Consider the following 17,089-nt stretch of genomic DNA (forward strand, 5'->3'; position numbering starts at 1 on the left):
CCCAGTCATGTGAAATCCATAGATTAGGGCCTAATGAATATTTAAATTGACTGATTTCCTGTAAGTCAGTAAAAGGGTTGCATTTATATTTTCTATCAGTATAAATAAGGGAGGCAGCTGAAGGGTTGAACTTATATACAAGCCTCAAAGCAGCAGGTTGAGCCCATTGGGCCAGTGACCTAGTTTGCTGGTTTGAATCTGAGCAGACTGAAAAGTCAGTCAATATGCCATTGAACAGAGCACTGAACCCCAATTGCTCATGTAAATTGCTCTGGATAAGTATCTGCTAAATGACTAAAATGTAAAACATAATTTGACAAAAAGATAGCTTAATCAGAATATTGGGATTTATTTAAGAAAGGAAAGTTATTCTGCACAGAAATGATTCAAGACCTTCCTGAGGCAACTACAATTTTACAATCACAAAAAAAACAAGTAAAACAAGGTAAAAATAAAGTCAAGGAAATGTAGCAATTATCATTTTAGGGGTAAGATAAGTTTTGATATTGCAGATTGTGCCTTCTATCAATGTAATTGTCTGCATCATTTCCCAGAATACGACTCAGTTCCTTTTACTCCAAGCTGCTTTGTCAGGAACCAGTGCATTTACTTCATCCTCTCAAGTTGAATGCACTGTAAGCCTCATGTTCTTTCTCTGGAGACTTGCAGACATTAAGCAGCCATGTGCCATTATCCATAAGTGCTGGAGCGAACACACATCCTCATTTATAGCAAACTGATGGGCATATCTTGTGTAAGAAAAGCCTTGTGGCAATCCTGACAGTTAAACCCCAAACAAAACATGGGGCTGCCAGGCTTAAGTTACCTGTGCAGTCTTCAAGGCCTTTCACTGGATTAAACCTGTTGAAATGATAAATTCACAAGTCACCCTGTTGCGCAACTAAAAACGGAGCACTTCCCAAAACCTGATTGAGAACAAAATTGGAGATCACCAACATTTCCACCCGCCTTCCTCCAGTCTAGCAGTAAGTACTTTGTCACAACACTGGTTTGATCTTCTACTACAGCTGGTAAAGACCGACAAAATTCAGCTTGAGGGTCCATTACAAAAACATTGCAGTTAGTTATGAAGAGGACTAGGAGCTTTCTGGCCAACTTCAACAAGCACACGCAAAATGAGGAATACTCAGGTGGATGGCAGACTTTGTTCACTCATCGTTTCATCAGTTTTCCTCAATTTAAGTAATAGTAAAACCTAAAATACTATAGCAGCTTTAGCCAGTCAAATTCCATGACATTGCTGAAGAGTAATGGACAACTTACCCAGAGGACTTTATTCAGCTCAAGTCCGATGCCTTTCTCAAACCCAGAGAGGGACTTACTCGGAATACCTGGGGACAGAAATACAATGAGACCCCTGCGCAAGTGCTGTTGACAACTAACATGTACTTGAAAACGATCATTCATGCAAGACTAATATTTCACTGCAAATGTCATGCAACTCAAGCGGAGGTTGTAAGTCTTTATAACCACGACTTATTGAATTATTTTAACATTATTCTAAAAATAACAAACAAAAAAAGCCAGGGAGGGCAGTTGAAATGATTGGACCATTAACTGTTTTCAAATTTTAGCAAGAGTTGCATTACAATCATTTCTAATAATTTTGTACAGCTATTTTGTTTGAAACAGGTCATCATAGCATATTATGCAGGTATGTATTTTTGGACAACTGGTTTTGGATGACTAGCAGGTTCTAGCATTTTGTGCATAAGACAAAAAAATATCTAACAAATGACAGTTGGGGTTTGTTTTACCTTCTTGACGTGATCTTTAGGCTTTTAGCATCCTCTCCCCTGCGATATTTTTCTTTGATGCAAAGTCATGCTGGCTGGTTTTATTAAAGTCAAGTAAGAATCCTGCAAGCTTGACTTGAAATACTGTTGAAAATCAGTTATTTCAAATGACTAAAAATACATGGATCATTGGAAGCTTGAGGAAGTGGGCTGTCGTAACAATTGACTTCAAATAATACAAGTCCAGGCACTATCATTGTCAGGCGAAGTATTTGGAAATACATTACCTTAAGGAACCATTGTTATTTTACGTGACATAATGGGTCTCTTCTAGATCCTCTATTAAAGAGAGAGATGAAGAGGATGTGCTCTTTATCAAAATAGAGCAATGTTCTTTTTGGTTGCTTTTGTCTTCTATGTACATGCAATAATCTGGTGATTGTTTTTGAGTTTTGTGAAGAACCTCAAAATGAGGATCAGTTTTATTAGTGGAAGGCATTACTATACAACAAAAGCAAAATACCAGGTTTAGTTGGATAAAAAACAAAAACAAATGAGGCTTTATTGATACAACGCACTGCAGCAAAACATTTGTGGATATATTTAGTATCCTATTTAGGCAAGAGTACACATATAGCACTATGCATTTTGGAGACTGCACAACTTTAGATAGCAATACAATTGTCCTTAGTTTATGTACATAATATTGAGTTGGCTGCAGTTCTTACATAAAGACCATGTCCAAATCTTGGTAGGACACAAAATAGAGTAATTCACCAGAATTTCCATCAGTCAGCCCAATAAGATGTAGACTAAAGTAAGCCAATCGCAAAAGATATCTATAGTAGAATGTACTACACAATCAAGTCAAATTGAAATGACTCGAGATATTTTAGGACATACCGTCTCAAGTGTCTAATAAGGATGGATTTCAAAACTCAATAAGAAAAATAAAAAAATTGAACCTATGGAATTTTAGATTATACAAAAAAAAAAAGTCCAGAAATGTATTTAGGTTCTTCCCCATTCATTCTAAATTGCCGATGTTACATTGACGTCATTGATCAAGTTTATTAGCTAAAAATACTTTTGAAATGCAGCCTAAATGAGACTGCAACTGCCACTGAATCCTCTCATGACAGACAAACTGAAATAACATTTTTGAACATTAAACTACACAAGGTATCAAGTTTTTTTTTTTTTTTTTTTTTTTTTTTTTTTTTAAATCTTCAAGCAACCATTAAATGAGCTCTTAACTCAAAGATGCAGTGGAAACAAACATTGAATGAAACGTTTTATCAAAATCCTTGCATTTGCTTGCTACGCCCACTCGATGCGATACATCCAATTACCCTGCTCTCAAACCATTTTTAAAAAATTAAAGAAAGAGGGAAATTACTTCAGAGAGTTAAAAGTGATTTACAACGGGAGACAGTTGCCAGGGCAACCCTCTACCCGAGCCGTTCAGTATCTTCCGTATGGATGCTCTCTGTAGGACCCCCGCTTATCCTGCCTTGCAGGAGGGGCTTTGCCTCCAGTGGTGGGCCACGAACCCTCCCAATCGTCCTGGGCTACGAGAGAAAATGCACACAAAAGTCCCAAACAAAGGTCAATGATTGGATACACGCAGTGTGGCAATAAAGAGCAATGGTCAATTCATTCAGTACAAAACATTGACAGATGACCAGTTTGGCCCAATTATGTAATTTCAATATCTGAGAATGTATGTGAAAATAAGAACATTGGTTATACCAACTTTCACCACCATTAATTTACTATCATCTTACCATAGGGTTCAAAGGCCTCCTGAGCCTCTCCATGTCCATAGTCATAGTACTCTGTATCCCTGAGAAGAGAAGGTCAAACAGTCTTCCACCATTTTGACACTACATTGAATATTGTGAGAGGAAATGTCTGCGCTCCTACACTGTCCTGAGGATTGGCCACTTCATTGTTTAAAAACTCACAATGAACCATTATACTATGAGATAGAAACTTACGCTTGTGGAGGTTGTTGACTGTAATAACTGTCATAACCTTCATATGCAGGCTCAGCATAGCTTTCTTCGTAGGCAGGCTGGGGAAAAGACAACATAAGCAATTAACCACAGAATGACACGGTACATGTACAACGCTAGAGTAATGTCAGAACAAACACCTCAAGTGTACTAGAAAGGTTCCATTGGGCTGATACCAATGATTTCTATAAACCCTGGATTGCTGATGCTATACATTGGGCATTGAGACTGAAGCAGCTGCACTCCCCAGTAGTAGCAATCCTCCTTAATAAATGGGATTTTACAGTAGTTCAATAAATTCTCAAGGACACAAGCAGTTGTATTTAAGTTTGTGGGGTCTAATATTACTAATCGAAAATTAAAATGCAAGGAAAATTTGTTTATGTGTAAGCTCACATATGCACCACAGTGTACAAAAGAACAAGTGTGGCAAAAACAAATGTAGACAATAATTTAATGCGCCCAAAATATTTTACAATGTTAGGAATGCCAAGATGGAGGCAGTTGATTCAACACAGCACCCCCTATCAGTGATCCAGTGTAGAAAAAAATCAATGGTAGCTAACCATGAATGAAGAGGTGACATGTCAGCCGTGATAAATAGACCTATAATAAATACGACCTTAAACTGACAGCTCCTCTTTAGTTCTGAAAGAGACTAGGTACACAACACAATGACTTAACAATTGAGTGGTTTGACGTACATATTCATCATAGGCCTCAGCCTTGGGTGGTTGCGCATGTTGGTGCTGCTGATGGTGCTGCTGGTGCGAGTGGGCTGGGGACGGGAGCATCCTTTGCGTCCCTTGTGCGGGGGGTCTGGAACGTTGTGCTGTGCCTCCTCTAGCGGGTGTGGAGGGGGGTCCACCCCGACCAGCTGGAGCCCCTCTGGTGGACCCACCCCTGGGTGGCCCTCCTCGGGAAGCTCCACCACGAGGGACTCCTCCACGAGGTGGCATTCCTCGCCCCCTGAAGAAAAACAAAATATTTGTAAATTTAAAGTTGGAAAGATTGTGGTCTTGTAAAATAAGGGGTTGCCAAAGGCACTGAATCCTACCTGGCTCCTGCAGAGTTGGGTGGGGGTGCTCCCCTGCCCCTGCCTGGGGGGCCCCCTCTTCCCCTGGATTGTGAGTCCTGACCTCCATTTAGGTAGCCAATCTCCATGAACTGATCCTGGCAGATACCATCCATGGTGTCCTGCTTATAAGTAAAGAAAGTAGGAGCTACATTAACATGGCAGGTCCGTGATTAGAACATGGCAGCAGCATGGAAAATCTTGGGCCATTGCTAAGCCATCATAAATCAACCCATAGATCACAACTTTAAAATGTCTGTGGCTGAAGCAGGATGCTCTCTGGGATACTTACAGGGATGAGGAACTTCTTGACCTCGTCCATTGCATGAGCCATGCGCAGGTATGCCTCAGGTATGGGGGCAAACACCTCTATGAAGACATGCAGTTCCATGCCCAGATGAGCATATTTGGGCTCACCGCCCTTTCTCAGCTCTTCCTCCTGAAATTAACGTACAAAATTACATAAACTAGGTGGTTCGAGCCCTGAAAGCCGTATACCACGGGCATGACAAAACCTTTAGTGCTTTAATCACATTGGTAATCAGTTTATAATAGCAATAAGACACCTCAGGGGTTTGTGATGTATGGCCAATATACCACAGCTAAGGACTGTGTCAAAGCGCACCGCGTTGCGTCGTGCCTAAGAACAGCCCTTAGCTGTTGGTCATATTTCACAACCCCTCAGGCCTTATTGCTTAAATTAAGTCCAATGCTACTCAGTAGATTTCCCACATATATATTTGATTGCTAAATGTTTGTTTCAAAGGGACTCCACGCATGTACCTGGTCAGCTCCTCCTGACATTCTTACCTTCGCCTTGTCTCTCATGGAACCTTTGCCCAACACAGAGATCTTTGCTCCAGTTTCCTCCTGGAGTCGCTTGATCGTGTTCCCCTGGGGTCCCAGAATCTTACCAACAAAGTTGAACTGAAAAAAATAATTTGAAAAGAGATGACAAATAGCCTCTGTTGATGCAGATTGTTTAATTCAGAGTCATATATCATGTTGCTAGGCTGAGGAAGATATCGTAGCACAGCCTATCCAACCTATAGTGTGATGCACGCCTTTCCCACCCTAGCTAAGGGAGATCAGGGACAGTCAGTCTGCTGCCCGAGACAGTCATTAACATTAATAGATTAATTTGTCACTCAGGCACTCTAACGTGATAGCTAGGGCCATTTGGTTTCTCCTAACCCTTTTTCCTTACTCAAATGAAAAAGAGGGCGAGAGCCTGCCGAGGAGACTGAGATCGGTCCATGTTTAATGGCGGTAGATATGAGAGCTGTTTCATCGAAATTAAGAAGAATGAATTTGAATTATCAGATGGTCAAACCAACACCGCTCTTTCTGCAATTGCCCATTTATGTGGGACATTTTGTATTAATTCATATCTAGACGCCTTAAGCCTTGCACATGTGTCAGACAAATTCTGCTAGGTGAACAAGCGAGCTTGCAAAACGACAATAGTACCACTTGTCCATCTTGAAACGCAATAGCCAGTAAACACACCCTCGAAATAGATTAATTTACCATAACTCAACATCTGTCATTAATTGACATTTTTGCAGAAGAGATCTTCAAATTTGACATCCAACTAAGATGTTTGGTATTTCTCAAGTGAAAATTTGCACAAATGACAATGCTTCATTGAACAATCTCCATTGTTGACCAATCACCAACAAAGAGACATGTCATAGTCATAATATATGCACGAAGGTCCAGAATGGAATGATGTGGATGTCTTTATTCTGCATATCTGAATGAGCACTGTGACATATCATTTCAACTTCACTCCCCTGAAATTAAAAAGCATCATTCCACTACATGCAGTCATATCCATTAAAGTTGGTCACTGAAAAGCCTGAGGGGTGGAAGTTCATTCCACGTCAGTGACGAGTCCCTTGTCAGTAAAGGCGAACCAGACGAAGTAGAGCAGGGTTGCCCCACTGGCGGACAATTTTATTTGGCTTTTCAAGTTCTGAGCAAACCCCCCCCCAAATTGGGGGGACAACGACATGAAACCAGCACCAAGTGATTTCAATTTTGGAAATCTGTTCTAAATTATTCCCACGCATAGAGATATACACCAGTTAAGGTACACCACCAAATTCATGAAAACAGTTCACACCTACGGAGTGAGTCACATGGCCTGCTATATAAAGCAGGCAGACAGGCATCCAGTTACTGTTCTATTGAACATTAGAATGGGCAAAGCGAGTGACCTAAGCAACTTTGTGTCGTATAATAGTCAGTGCCATCTGCGCTGGTTCCAGCATCTCAGAAAAGTCCAGCCTCCTGCTATTTTCACATACAACCGTGTCCAGGGTTTACCGAGAATGGTGAGAAAGTGTGCTTTCCGCTGACTGGAAAACATCCAGTCAGCGGCAGTCCTGTGGGCAAAGACAGCTTGTTGATGGGAGGTTGAAGGAGAATGGCAAGAATCCGCAAGCTAACAGGAGGGCCACAAAGAGCGCAGTACAAAAGTGGTGCGCAGAATGGCATCTCAGAACACACAACTCATCGGTCTTTGTCGCAGATGGGCTATTGCAGCAGACGACCACACTGGGTTCCACTCCTATCAGCTAAAAACAAGAAGCGGCTCCAGTGGGCACGCAATCACCAACAGTGGACAATCGAGCATGAGTCTATGGCCCCATCCTGCCTGGTGTCAACAGTACTGGCGGCAATGGTGTAAGAAATGTTTTCCTGGCACACGTTAGGTCCCTTGACAACTGAGCAACGTATCCATGCCCTGAAGAATTCCAGCTGTTCAGGAGGCAAAGTGCGATCCGACCCACTACTAGATGGGTGTACCTAGTGAACTGGTCACTGAGTGTATGTAACCATATACAAACAAGGTTTGAGATGATGTTCTAGTACAATATTATATCCATTTGGGCTTCCTGCAGTCTACAAATGTGTAATTATGCCCCCCCAAAAGTAATCACATTTTACACACAATGGCCCAAACTGCATGATTCTATCATAAATCTTTCAGATGTTAGGCTAAAGATTGAGGGAAAAAAAATAAAATTACAGACTTTCGTTGGAGACCAAGAAAAAAACTTTACTCACCCTTGGGTACTGCTTGACGGGAATTAGCACACGTTCTTTGACCTTGATGTTCTTTGTGGTAAACAGGTCCAAGTATGTTTCTCTTTCTGCCTCTTTCTTTGACTCTCCTTTCTGAATCCTTTCAATCTCTACAGACAGGAAACATGGGTTTTTAGTTTGACTAAATCATTACTGTACCTTTGATAATGATTGAACGTATTGCAAGTGCTTCATTAAATGTTCATAATTCACAAGCAATTAGCAGAGCTTGGTCAAATCCAAGTATAAATAACTAAAGTAGCGACATCTGAGCATTGCCCTACTAGAGAACATCCCGGAGTCACGACAAAAGCCAACTGATCTAGACATTTTAGCACCTGCATTTCCTCAAAGACAACTGGCATAGAACAGACAGTTGTGTGACAATTGGTCTCTAATCCTCTACAACACAGATGCCCCAACAGTGAAATGCTGCAGGCATTAGACATTGCACAACCGCCAACATCCCAAAACATTATGGGGAAACTGAGCTCCGCTCACTAGATAAACACCCGTATAATTATGAAAGCCTCAGAACTGGCAAACAGGCCTCAAAATCCTACTGAAAATGACAAGTTGGCCTTTTGTCTTCAACCCTGATGCTGTAATTGTTACAATGGGGTGCAGTGGGGCTGTTAAGGTGAGTCTCAAGAATCAGAGGCACCATTAATTTGACATAATTAACAAAAATGGCTGATCAGACTGTATAATCCAAACTTGTAATGCACACTCCTGTTTAGTTTGAGACAGACAGGTAATGGGGAACTGTCTGGTAGAAATTGGTGCTAGGGGTGAGGCAAGCTGCGATAACGCAGTTAACTAGCACTGGAGCAGGATGAAGCCGTTTATAACCTGGTCTGACACTTAGCCATGACATTGCTGGCAGAGGTCCCAACATACGTAACAATTTCCTGCCTAAAGAATTGTACAGTAACTTTGCAGCAGATATCAAATTGCAGATGTGCACACTAGCTGGTGTCTACTATCAATTTCAAATATCTGCCAGAAATTCAGGAATCGAACTGTAAATGCTGGATTTACATAAGTCATTTAGTAGACTCCCTTATTCAAAGCAGCTTACAGTTAAGTGCATTCATTCTAGATGAGACAACCAGTCATGGTTAACTAAGTCGAGAAAAAAAGTGATAGCTACTAAGGTTCGTTATTAACTACACATTTTTACAGCACTAACAAATAAGCAGCCACATTTCGTATAATGTCAGCCAACTAGCTACTGTTCCAAACAAAAACTGCAAGCCACGGCCAGTTGTGATACAGCCAGGGATCAAACCAGTGTCTGTAGTGCCGCCTCTAACGTTGAGATGCAGTGCCTCAGAAGCCCAATTTGCGAGCAGTCGGAAAAAATGGCAGGGATGTGTATTGTCTTAAAACAACTTCCCCACTATTTTCAGACAATTTAGGATATTGCACACCCTTGGCTGAAGGTGGGGGCAATTGTGTTTAATGAAGGCGATACACGTTTCCCGTTTTTCCCCTGTGGTTCGCCATTAGATGGCTGAGGGAAAGTATGCCTTGCAGTCTGAATGAAGGATGCTTTTGTCTGAGCGGGTCTACACGCGTACTACCGGGAATGCACAATCCTAGATGCGCAGATCTAGCGCCAACTATATGTTGCCTCAGCAACATTCAATCTGGCCGGCAGGTTGGAGTAAAAAAAATTTTTTTTTTTTAAATGTGCACATTGTTCCGGAAGAATGAGAACATCGGTGCAGCCCTCTGGATATTTTTTAATCCCCATGTGGTCCTCTAGACAAAATTATGGCCCAGCCCTGCCATAGAGATGTTCACATGCTGCTACCAACCTTATATTTTTTATATATCGTTCAATTGTTACTTTACACAATAAATCACAGAAATCAGTGGTTTAGGGTAGATTATCCCGTTAACGTTAGTTACATCACTACACCCCCCACTTGGTGCCATGCCTCTACCTTAGAACCTCGTGCCAACATGCCTCTTTCCATATCAACCATTGTCCAAGGGAATACTTAAAAATAAAAAATATAACTATACAGTACAGAGCGGTGTGTTTAACCAAAGCCGTTTCATTTATGACAAATATGAACGAGATGTCAACGTTTAACAAATAATTTGTGCAGTAATCAATGGGTTAACGTTACAAACCAGAACGGTTTGACTACTAGCTAACGTAAGCTACAGTACGTTAGCTAGCCATCGTCATTCTTTCAACTAACGTTACCCCAGAGATAGCCTACTATAACTAACAAACAAATTCAGGAGTCACTGCGAATGTGCATTTCAACCAAAATATTTGTGATATATTACCTGCAGATATCAGTTTCATTGCGTGAGTAAATGACGAATCCAGGCTGTCTTTTTCTGCCAGAAGCTCGGGGAGATATTTGCTTTCATTCTCCATTTTGCCTTTTTTAGGCTCGGGCTTAGCGTCGGAACTCATGTCGCTCACGTTCTGCAAAGCTTTCATTCACTTAGTTTCAAAGCAGTCGGCAGTACCCCAAAACAACACACTGTATGACGTTTACTAGCTTTATGTTATTCCCCGGTAACTAGCTAGATACACGTTGTCCGTATTTTAGCGGTAACCGAGAGCGGGCCGTGAACAAAAGAGGTTGGTAGAACAGACGACGTTCTTCTTGTGCAACAAAAAACAATTACGTCACATGTTTTATAAATCGGAAACGAGGCTGCCTAGTGGATTTAAAGAGGCAGTGTTTTTTAGTTGATGGCCAGTGAGTCGGCAAAGTTCAAATTTTGCCGAAGATTTATGTCAAGAAAGCAAGAATAGAAGCTACTTATTTTGTTGTTTGTGCCCTAATTTGTGGTTGGCCTGTACAGGAAAAACAACGGTTTATTAGCTGATACCTAACCGAACAACTCTTTGCAGAAGGCTAAGTGCATCCTTGTTAGTTGAAAAAAAATCACAGATCTTCTTAGGCAGAATATTAGTTAGTTAACCTCAAACTGACAGTCCCCGAAATCAGGCACTAGAATTACTTAAACATATATGTATATGTTTACATTACTTGTTTTATAGATTTCCCACCGTTTTATAATTCAGAAGACAACCATCCAGACTTTCCTATGTCTCTGTCAGCGTCCTCTGTCGAATGAACGGGTATTTGCCTCCCTCTGGTGGTCGGCTGAATCATTAAGTCCCTTTATATCGCTTCACTGCAACGTTACGTCTACGGGAGTTTTTTTTAATGTATTTTTATTTATCCAGCTCGAATTCTTCACTGCACAAGACATGTCAAAGCAACTTGCTGAATAGATATTGAGCAGGTGAAAATAGATACACTACTTTCATAGCTCTAAGATAAAGAGAGAGAGCTCTCTTCTTTCAATCTAAAATAATTAAATAAGTAATTTTGAGTGGAAGTCAAACATTCGTTTTTATGTCGGAGGCAGACACATTGCATATGGTCAGAATGTCAAAATCAAAACCCTTTACATAGCCCTTCTCCCCGTGTATATGGGTAGGATGCAAGCTGTTTAAATGGCCTAAAACAGATTATAACTATATATGGACATACTATAAAATATGAAAAGGCTTATTCATTCACATTTTTCTTGCCCTCTTGCTAGATTAAAACCACAGCGAAACAGTGCAAGACTGAGGGTTTAGAGCTTGAGGTAGTCACCTCATACAAGTACTTGGGGGTATGGCTAGACTGTGCACTGTCCTTCTCTCAGTGATGCCAACTCAGCAATTTTGTTGCTAGATTTAGCAACTTTTTAGACTACCCTGGCAACTTCTTTTTCAAACAGCACCTAGCAACAAATTTAGCTACTTTTAAATATTTATTTGGAGCTTTTAGCAACTTTTGAAAGGTGACTCAAACGCTAAAATGCACGCATTTTCCCTCTAAATGACACACAAAAAAATTATTCTCTGTCACACACTCAGTCACAACACACGTGCCTGGCAGCAAAAGTGCATTGTGAGTGACGTCAGCACCAGGCGCTCAGCTCGTGCACAGGCAGCCAGTGTTGCCAACTTAACGACTTTGTTGCTATATTTAGCGAGTATTCATACCCCTTTAGCAACACATTTTCAAAAAAATCGACTAGCGACAAATCTAGCAACTTTTTCTGGTGTTATTGGAGACTTTTGGAGTCTCTGACGGTGTCGTTCTTACTCTTCTCAACGAGCAGCGGGTGCTGCCGTGGGCCCCATCCCCGTCCCAAAGCACTCACAGGCGGCCCAGTCCTCACGCAGCAGTCCCTCCCAGCTGCAGTCAGATCAGGAGATGTTCACCCTTCCGCGTGTCCAGACTGCAAATTAATCGAGCATGCGGGAAGCCGCAGTAAATGTAAAATGTTCTTTGTCTAAAATAAATCACTGCACAAAAATAAATCACTGGGGGATCACGTGACCCTTGAACGAGATGGCCGCATGAACTAAGAGCTCCGCACAAGTAGTTTCCAATTCCTACTCTTACCTCCACTCCAAGTTCAAACTCATTTAGCTTTAGTAAAAAAAAGTAATGGCGGCTACTAAAGGCGACACAGGTGACATTTTTACCCGGACTCGAGCATTAGCGACGGAAAAGGCCTCCAAGAAGAAGCTAGCTTCAGAAAAAGCTAGCGCCATTAGCCAGGAGCAAGAGGACCCGCTCCCCCCCCCGAGGCCCAACGAATGCCAACCTCGCACTCTGTCAAAGACATCCTTTCTGAGTTGAGTTCCCAACGTACAGAACTAAACACTAAATTAGATGCCATTAATTCTCAGCTCAGTGCGTGCGATAGGGGGCAAGGTGACAATCCTGGAAAAGCTTTGCCTGATATCAACAACAAGATAACCATAAACCCGGGACGCCTGGACGAGGCAGAGGGGCGAATCCTATCCATGGAAAACTTATTGACAGAAGCCATGGAAACAATAGCATATGCGAAAAAGAACATAGAGCATCTGGAAGAGAAAACAGGGGGCGAAGGAATAATTGTGTTCTATTCAATCTGGGCGCAAAAACAGAGGGAAACATGCCACTGATACGCTACCTGCAAGACAAAATTCCTGAGTGGCTCCACCTGTCCACCGACAGGCCCATAGAACTCGAAAGAGCTCACCGAGCACTGAGGCACCCACCAGCAGCCAGACAACCACCGCGCCCAATCACCATACGTTTCCTGAGATTCACCGACAAGGAACGAGTCCTACAGGCGGCGAAAAACAACACAATCACAGTGGGAAACGCCAAACTCACTTTACACCAGGACCTGTCAGCTGGAATACGCCGAAAGCACAGAGAGTTTGACGAAGTGAAGAAATACTCAATTGACAGAGGCATCTTCAGGGGATTCAAATACCCAAACGAGCTCAGGATTCTTCAACAAGGAGCCTTGCGACACTTCAAAACTCCCGAAGAGGCAAAACGTTTTTTGAAAGACAATCCTGGTCAATGAGAAATGGACCAATGACTAAATGCGATTAATGCTATTACTAAAGGAGGTAAGACAACATATAGCCGATATCCAAAGACCCACCCGCCCCGCTAAATGTCATTATACCGTCCAAATTATATTTATTTTCCTTTAGCTGAGGGATCCAACGGGATGTGTCGAGTTGTTTGGGAACTCGGCTGGGGTGTTCAGAGATTGTTATTTTATGTACAACATTTATTTTCCTTTTATGTGAACACAGCTGTAACTACTATCCACTTTTACCCAGCGATGACTTGCACTAAAGTTAGATTACTGTTCGATGACGATGACTAGTACCTTAAATCTATTGACATGGAACTGCCATGGTCTAGGGCATGCAATAAAACGGAAAAAGATACTATGTGCTCTAAAAAAGGAAAAAGCAGACATTGCGCTATTACAAGAGACACACCTCTATAGATTACATTTTTATCCCAAAGAGTTTCATAAATTCAGCCACATGTACAATCGGATCCATAGCACTTTCAGATCACTCCTTCGTCCACCTCCGCTTTGACCTCTGCAAAAACATCCCGAGGTCAAAGAGCTGGAAATTCAACACCTCCATGCTATCAAACGAAGCGTTCCATACATTGGTAACTACATGGATAGACAACTACACACAAGACAACAAAGATTCTCCTGTTTCTCCGACCACAATGTGGGACGCTGCTAAAGCCACACTAAGAGGTCATCTAATTGCATATGCTTCCTCTAAGAAAAAAGTAATGGAAGCACACAGGCTAGATCTTGAGAGGGAGCTGGAATGCTGTGAAAAAATACATAAACAATCCCCAGACAGCACATCCTGGAGTCACCTTAAAGCAGCCAAAGCTAAACTGAATTTGGACTATACTCGGGAGATTAAAAAAAAAGTTTTCTTTACTAAACAGAAATACCATGAGTATAGCAATAGGCCCAGTAGATTGCTTGCTTACCAATTAAAAAAGGAGCAGTCAGAGCGTACAATCATGGCTATCCGAACAGCAGAGGACGAGGTCACATATGACCCCAAAAATATCAATTGAACTTTTCATGATTTTTACTGCAAACTATATACCTCTGAGAAAAAACACACGGAGGCAGAACTCCACTCTTTCCTAGAGGGAATCTCGCTACCTAAACTATCAGAGACCGACCAAGAAGATCTCAACTCCCCCTTCACTCCTGAGGAGATCCTAGAGGCAATTACCTCCAGGCCCAGATGGATTCCCCAGAGAGTTCTACAAAGCTTTTTGTCCCGAGCTTAGCCCTATCTTCATGCTAATGCTGGAGGATTTTTGCAAAAACGGAGTTCTCCCAGACTCAATGCACACAGCTCGCATTACAGTGTTGCTCAAAAAGGACAAGGACCCCCTATCCTGCTCGTCCTTCCGGCCCATAAACTTGTTGGATTTCGACTATAAAATAATTACCAAATTGCTCGCCAAAAGACTAAACACTCTTCTTCCCAAAATAATAAAAGCGGACCAAACTGGATTTATTAGAGACAGATACTCTTCTGATAACATTCGCTGTCTTTTTGATATTATTGATCAAGTAAACGCACAGAAGACCCCTGTCCTGCTGGCTTCACTGGATGCTGAGAAGGCGTTTGACAGGATGGAGTGGAGCTTTCTGTTTTCAGTCTTAGAAAAGTTCAATATGGGCCCAAATTGTATTAAATGGATTAAATCACTGTACTCTCATCCAAATGCCATGGTGACTACTAATGAACTGAACTCTGACAGATTCCCTCTGGAACGGGGCACAAGACAAGGGTGCTCGCTGTCCCCCCTGCTCTACTTGTTCGGGGCGGAGCCTCTGGCAGAGCTGATAAGGAGCAATCCAAGTGGCATAGCAGTTCAGACGTCTTTTGTCCTCGTCTTGTCGTGTCCTGTATATATATATATTTACAACTTTTTTCACATACATTTTATTTTTATTTTCCATCAACTCATCTTCAAAACACTCTCCTGCAACCCGCCTCACCAATTTATATTTATAAAAAAGTATTATTTACCTCAAATCTGTAATCCTCCAAGAAGCTAGCCAGAAACTCCAAGAAGCTAGCCTGAAACTAGCCAGAAGCTAATCCAGAAGCTAATCAGAAGCTAGTTCAGAAGCTAGTTAGCTTCTTTACTGGCAAATCGTTAGTATTCAGCTAACCACGGTTTGTTATCATCAGCTATCCTTTAGCTCGAAAATCTATCGCCAGTTCTGTACGGTCAGCGTGGAACGGAACATACCGGACCAATTTTTCTCCATGTCCCTGGGGCACTGCTCTCTGGACATTCATACCCGGATCTCACAGCTAGCTAGCTGCTATCCGTGTGACTATCGGCCTTCATCGATTCCGGAGCAAACATCAATTATTCCGGAGCTAGCCAGCTCAGCTCCGAAATCACTCCTGAGTTCCATCAATCACTCCTGGGCTGCAGTCACCTATCCGGACCCGTTTTACTGCCTACGCTAGCCCCACCGGGCCTTCACAACTGGACTGCCGAGTTATCTACCCGAAGGAGATCCGGCTGGCTCCTCCGTCGCGACACCCCAGACGTTACCTGAACGCCCATCTGCGGCCTGCTAAAGTTAGCTGTCTTACCGGCTGCTATCTGAATAGGCAATCGGACAATTTATTTATTTTTATTATTATTATGTTTTCTTCTTGGGCCTCTATAACTATATCTATTGTTTTTATTTTTGTTGTTGTTGTGTGATTTGGATTAATCCCCTCTACCACACGGAACCCCACTAATCTACTGAATCAACGCAAGAGGTGGCTAACAACAGACCTCCATCCTATGCTAGCTTGCTACCGATGGCCTGGCTAGCTGTCTAAATCGCCGTGTCCCCCAACCAACCTCTCCACTCACTGGACCCTTTTGATCACGGTTAGAGGCAGAGAATCCCAGTGGAAGAGGGGAACCGGCCAACTAAGCATGCCTCTCCTTAATGTCAATATGTCTTGTCCATTGCTGTTCTGGTTAGTGTTTATTGGCTTATTTCACTGTAGAGCCTCTAGTCCTGCTCACTATACCTTATCCAACCTATTAGTTCCACCACCCACACATGCAATGACATCTCCTGGTTTCAATGATGTTTCTAGAGACAATATCTCTCTCTTCATCACTCAATACCTAGGTTTACCTCCACTGTATTCACATACTACCATACCTTTGTCTGTACATTATACCTTGATGCTATTTTACCGCCCCCAGAAACCTCCTTTTACTCTATGTTCCAGACGTTCTAGACGACCAATTCTCATAGCTTTTAGCCGTACCCTTATTCTACTCCTCCTATGTTCCTCTGGCGATGTAGAGGTGAATCCAGGCCCTGCAGTGCCTAGCTCCACTCCTATTCCCCAGGCGCTCTCTTTTGACGACTTCTGTAACCGTAATAGACTTGGTTTCATGCATGTTAACATTAGAAGGCTCCTCCCTAAGTTTGTTCTATTCACTGCTTTAGCACACTCTGCCAACCCGGATGTTGTAGCTGTGTCTGAATCCTGGCTTAGGAAGACCACCAAAAATTCAGACATTTTAATTCCAAACTACAACATTTTCAGACAAGATAGAACTGCCAAAGGGGGCGGTGTTGCAATCTACTGCAAAGATAGCCTGCAGAGTTCTGTCCTACTATCCAGGTCTGTACCCAAACAATTTGAACTTCTACTTTTAAAAATCCACCTCTCTAAAAACAAGTCTCTCACCGTTGCCGCCTGCTATAGACCACCC

General features: G+C 42.2%; 1 protein-coding gene across 4 annotated transcripts; it reads right to left on the bottom strand.

Moving 5' to 3' along the window:
* Positions 1–329: 329 nt before the first annotated feature.
* On the bottom strand, positions 330–10,599 carry LOC112261861 (KH domain-containing, RNA-binding, signal transduction-associated protein 1). 4 transcript variants are annotated; one of them, XR_006084570.1, is made up of 12 exons: positions 10,251–10,598; positions 7,926–8,053; positions 5,661–5,777; positions 5,143–5,289; positions 4,833–4,975; positions 4,480–4,744; positions 3,758–3,834; positions 3,545–3,603; positions 3,157–3,328; positions 1,285–1,352; positions 827–861; positions 330–703 (listed from the first exon to the last, which is right to left on the bottom strand). XR_006084570.1 is itself a non-coding variant. In XM_024437490.2 (9 exons), the coding sequence occupies exons 1-9, from the start codon at positions 10,408–10,410 to the stop codon at positions 3,222–3,224; spliced, it is 1,200 nt and encodes a 399-aa protein (XP_024293258.1). In that variant the 5' UTR covers positions 10,411–10,599; the 3' UTR covers positions 2,290–3,221. The 4 variants fall into 4 exon arrangements, 2 of the variants coding, with proteins under 2 accessions (XP_024293258.1, XP_024293257.1); XR_002955231.2 differs by having other exon boundaries at positions 330–861; XM_024437490.2 differs by lacking the exons at positions 330–703; positions 827–861; positions 1,285–1,352 and having other exon boundaries at positions 2,290–3,328; positions 4,833–4,972; positions 10,251–10,599.
* Between the last annotated feature and the right edge of the window lie 6,490 nt (positions 10,600–17,089).

Source organism: Oncorhynchus tshawytscha, linkage group LG11 (genome assembly GCF_018296145.1).
Source record: "Oncorhynchus tshawytscha isolate Ot180627B linkage group LG11, Otsh_v2.0, whole genome shotgun sequence".
In the NCBI taxonomy this organism is placed as follows: Eukaryota; Metazoa; Chordata; class Actinopteri; order Salmoniformes; family Salmonidae; genus Oncorhynchus; species Oncorhynchus tshawytscha.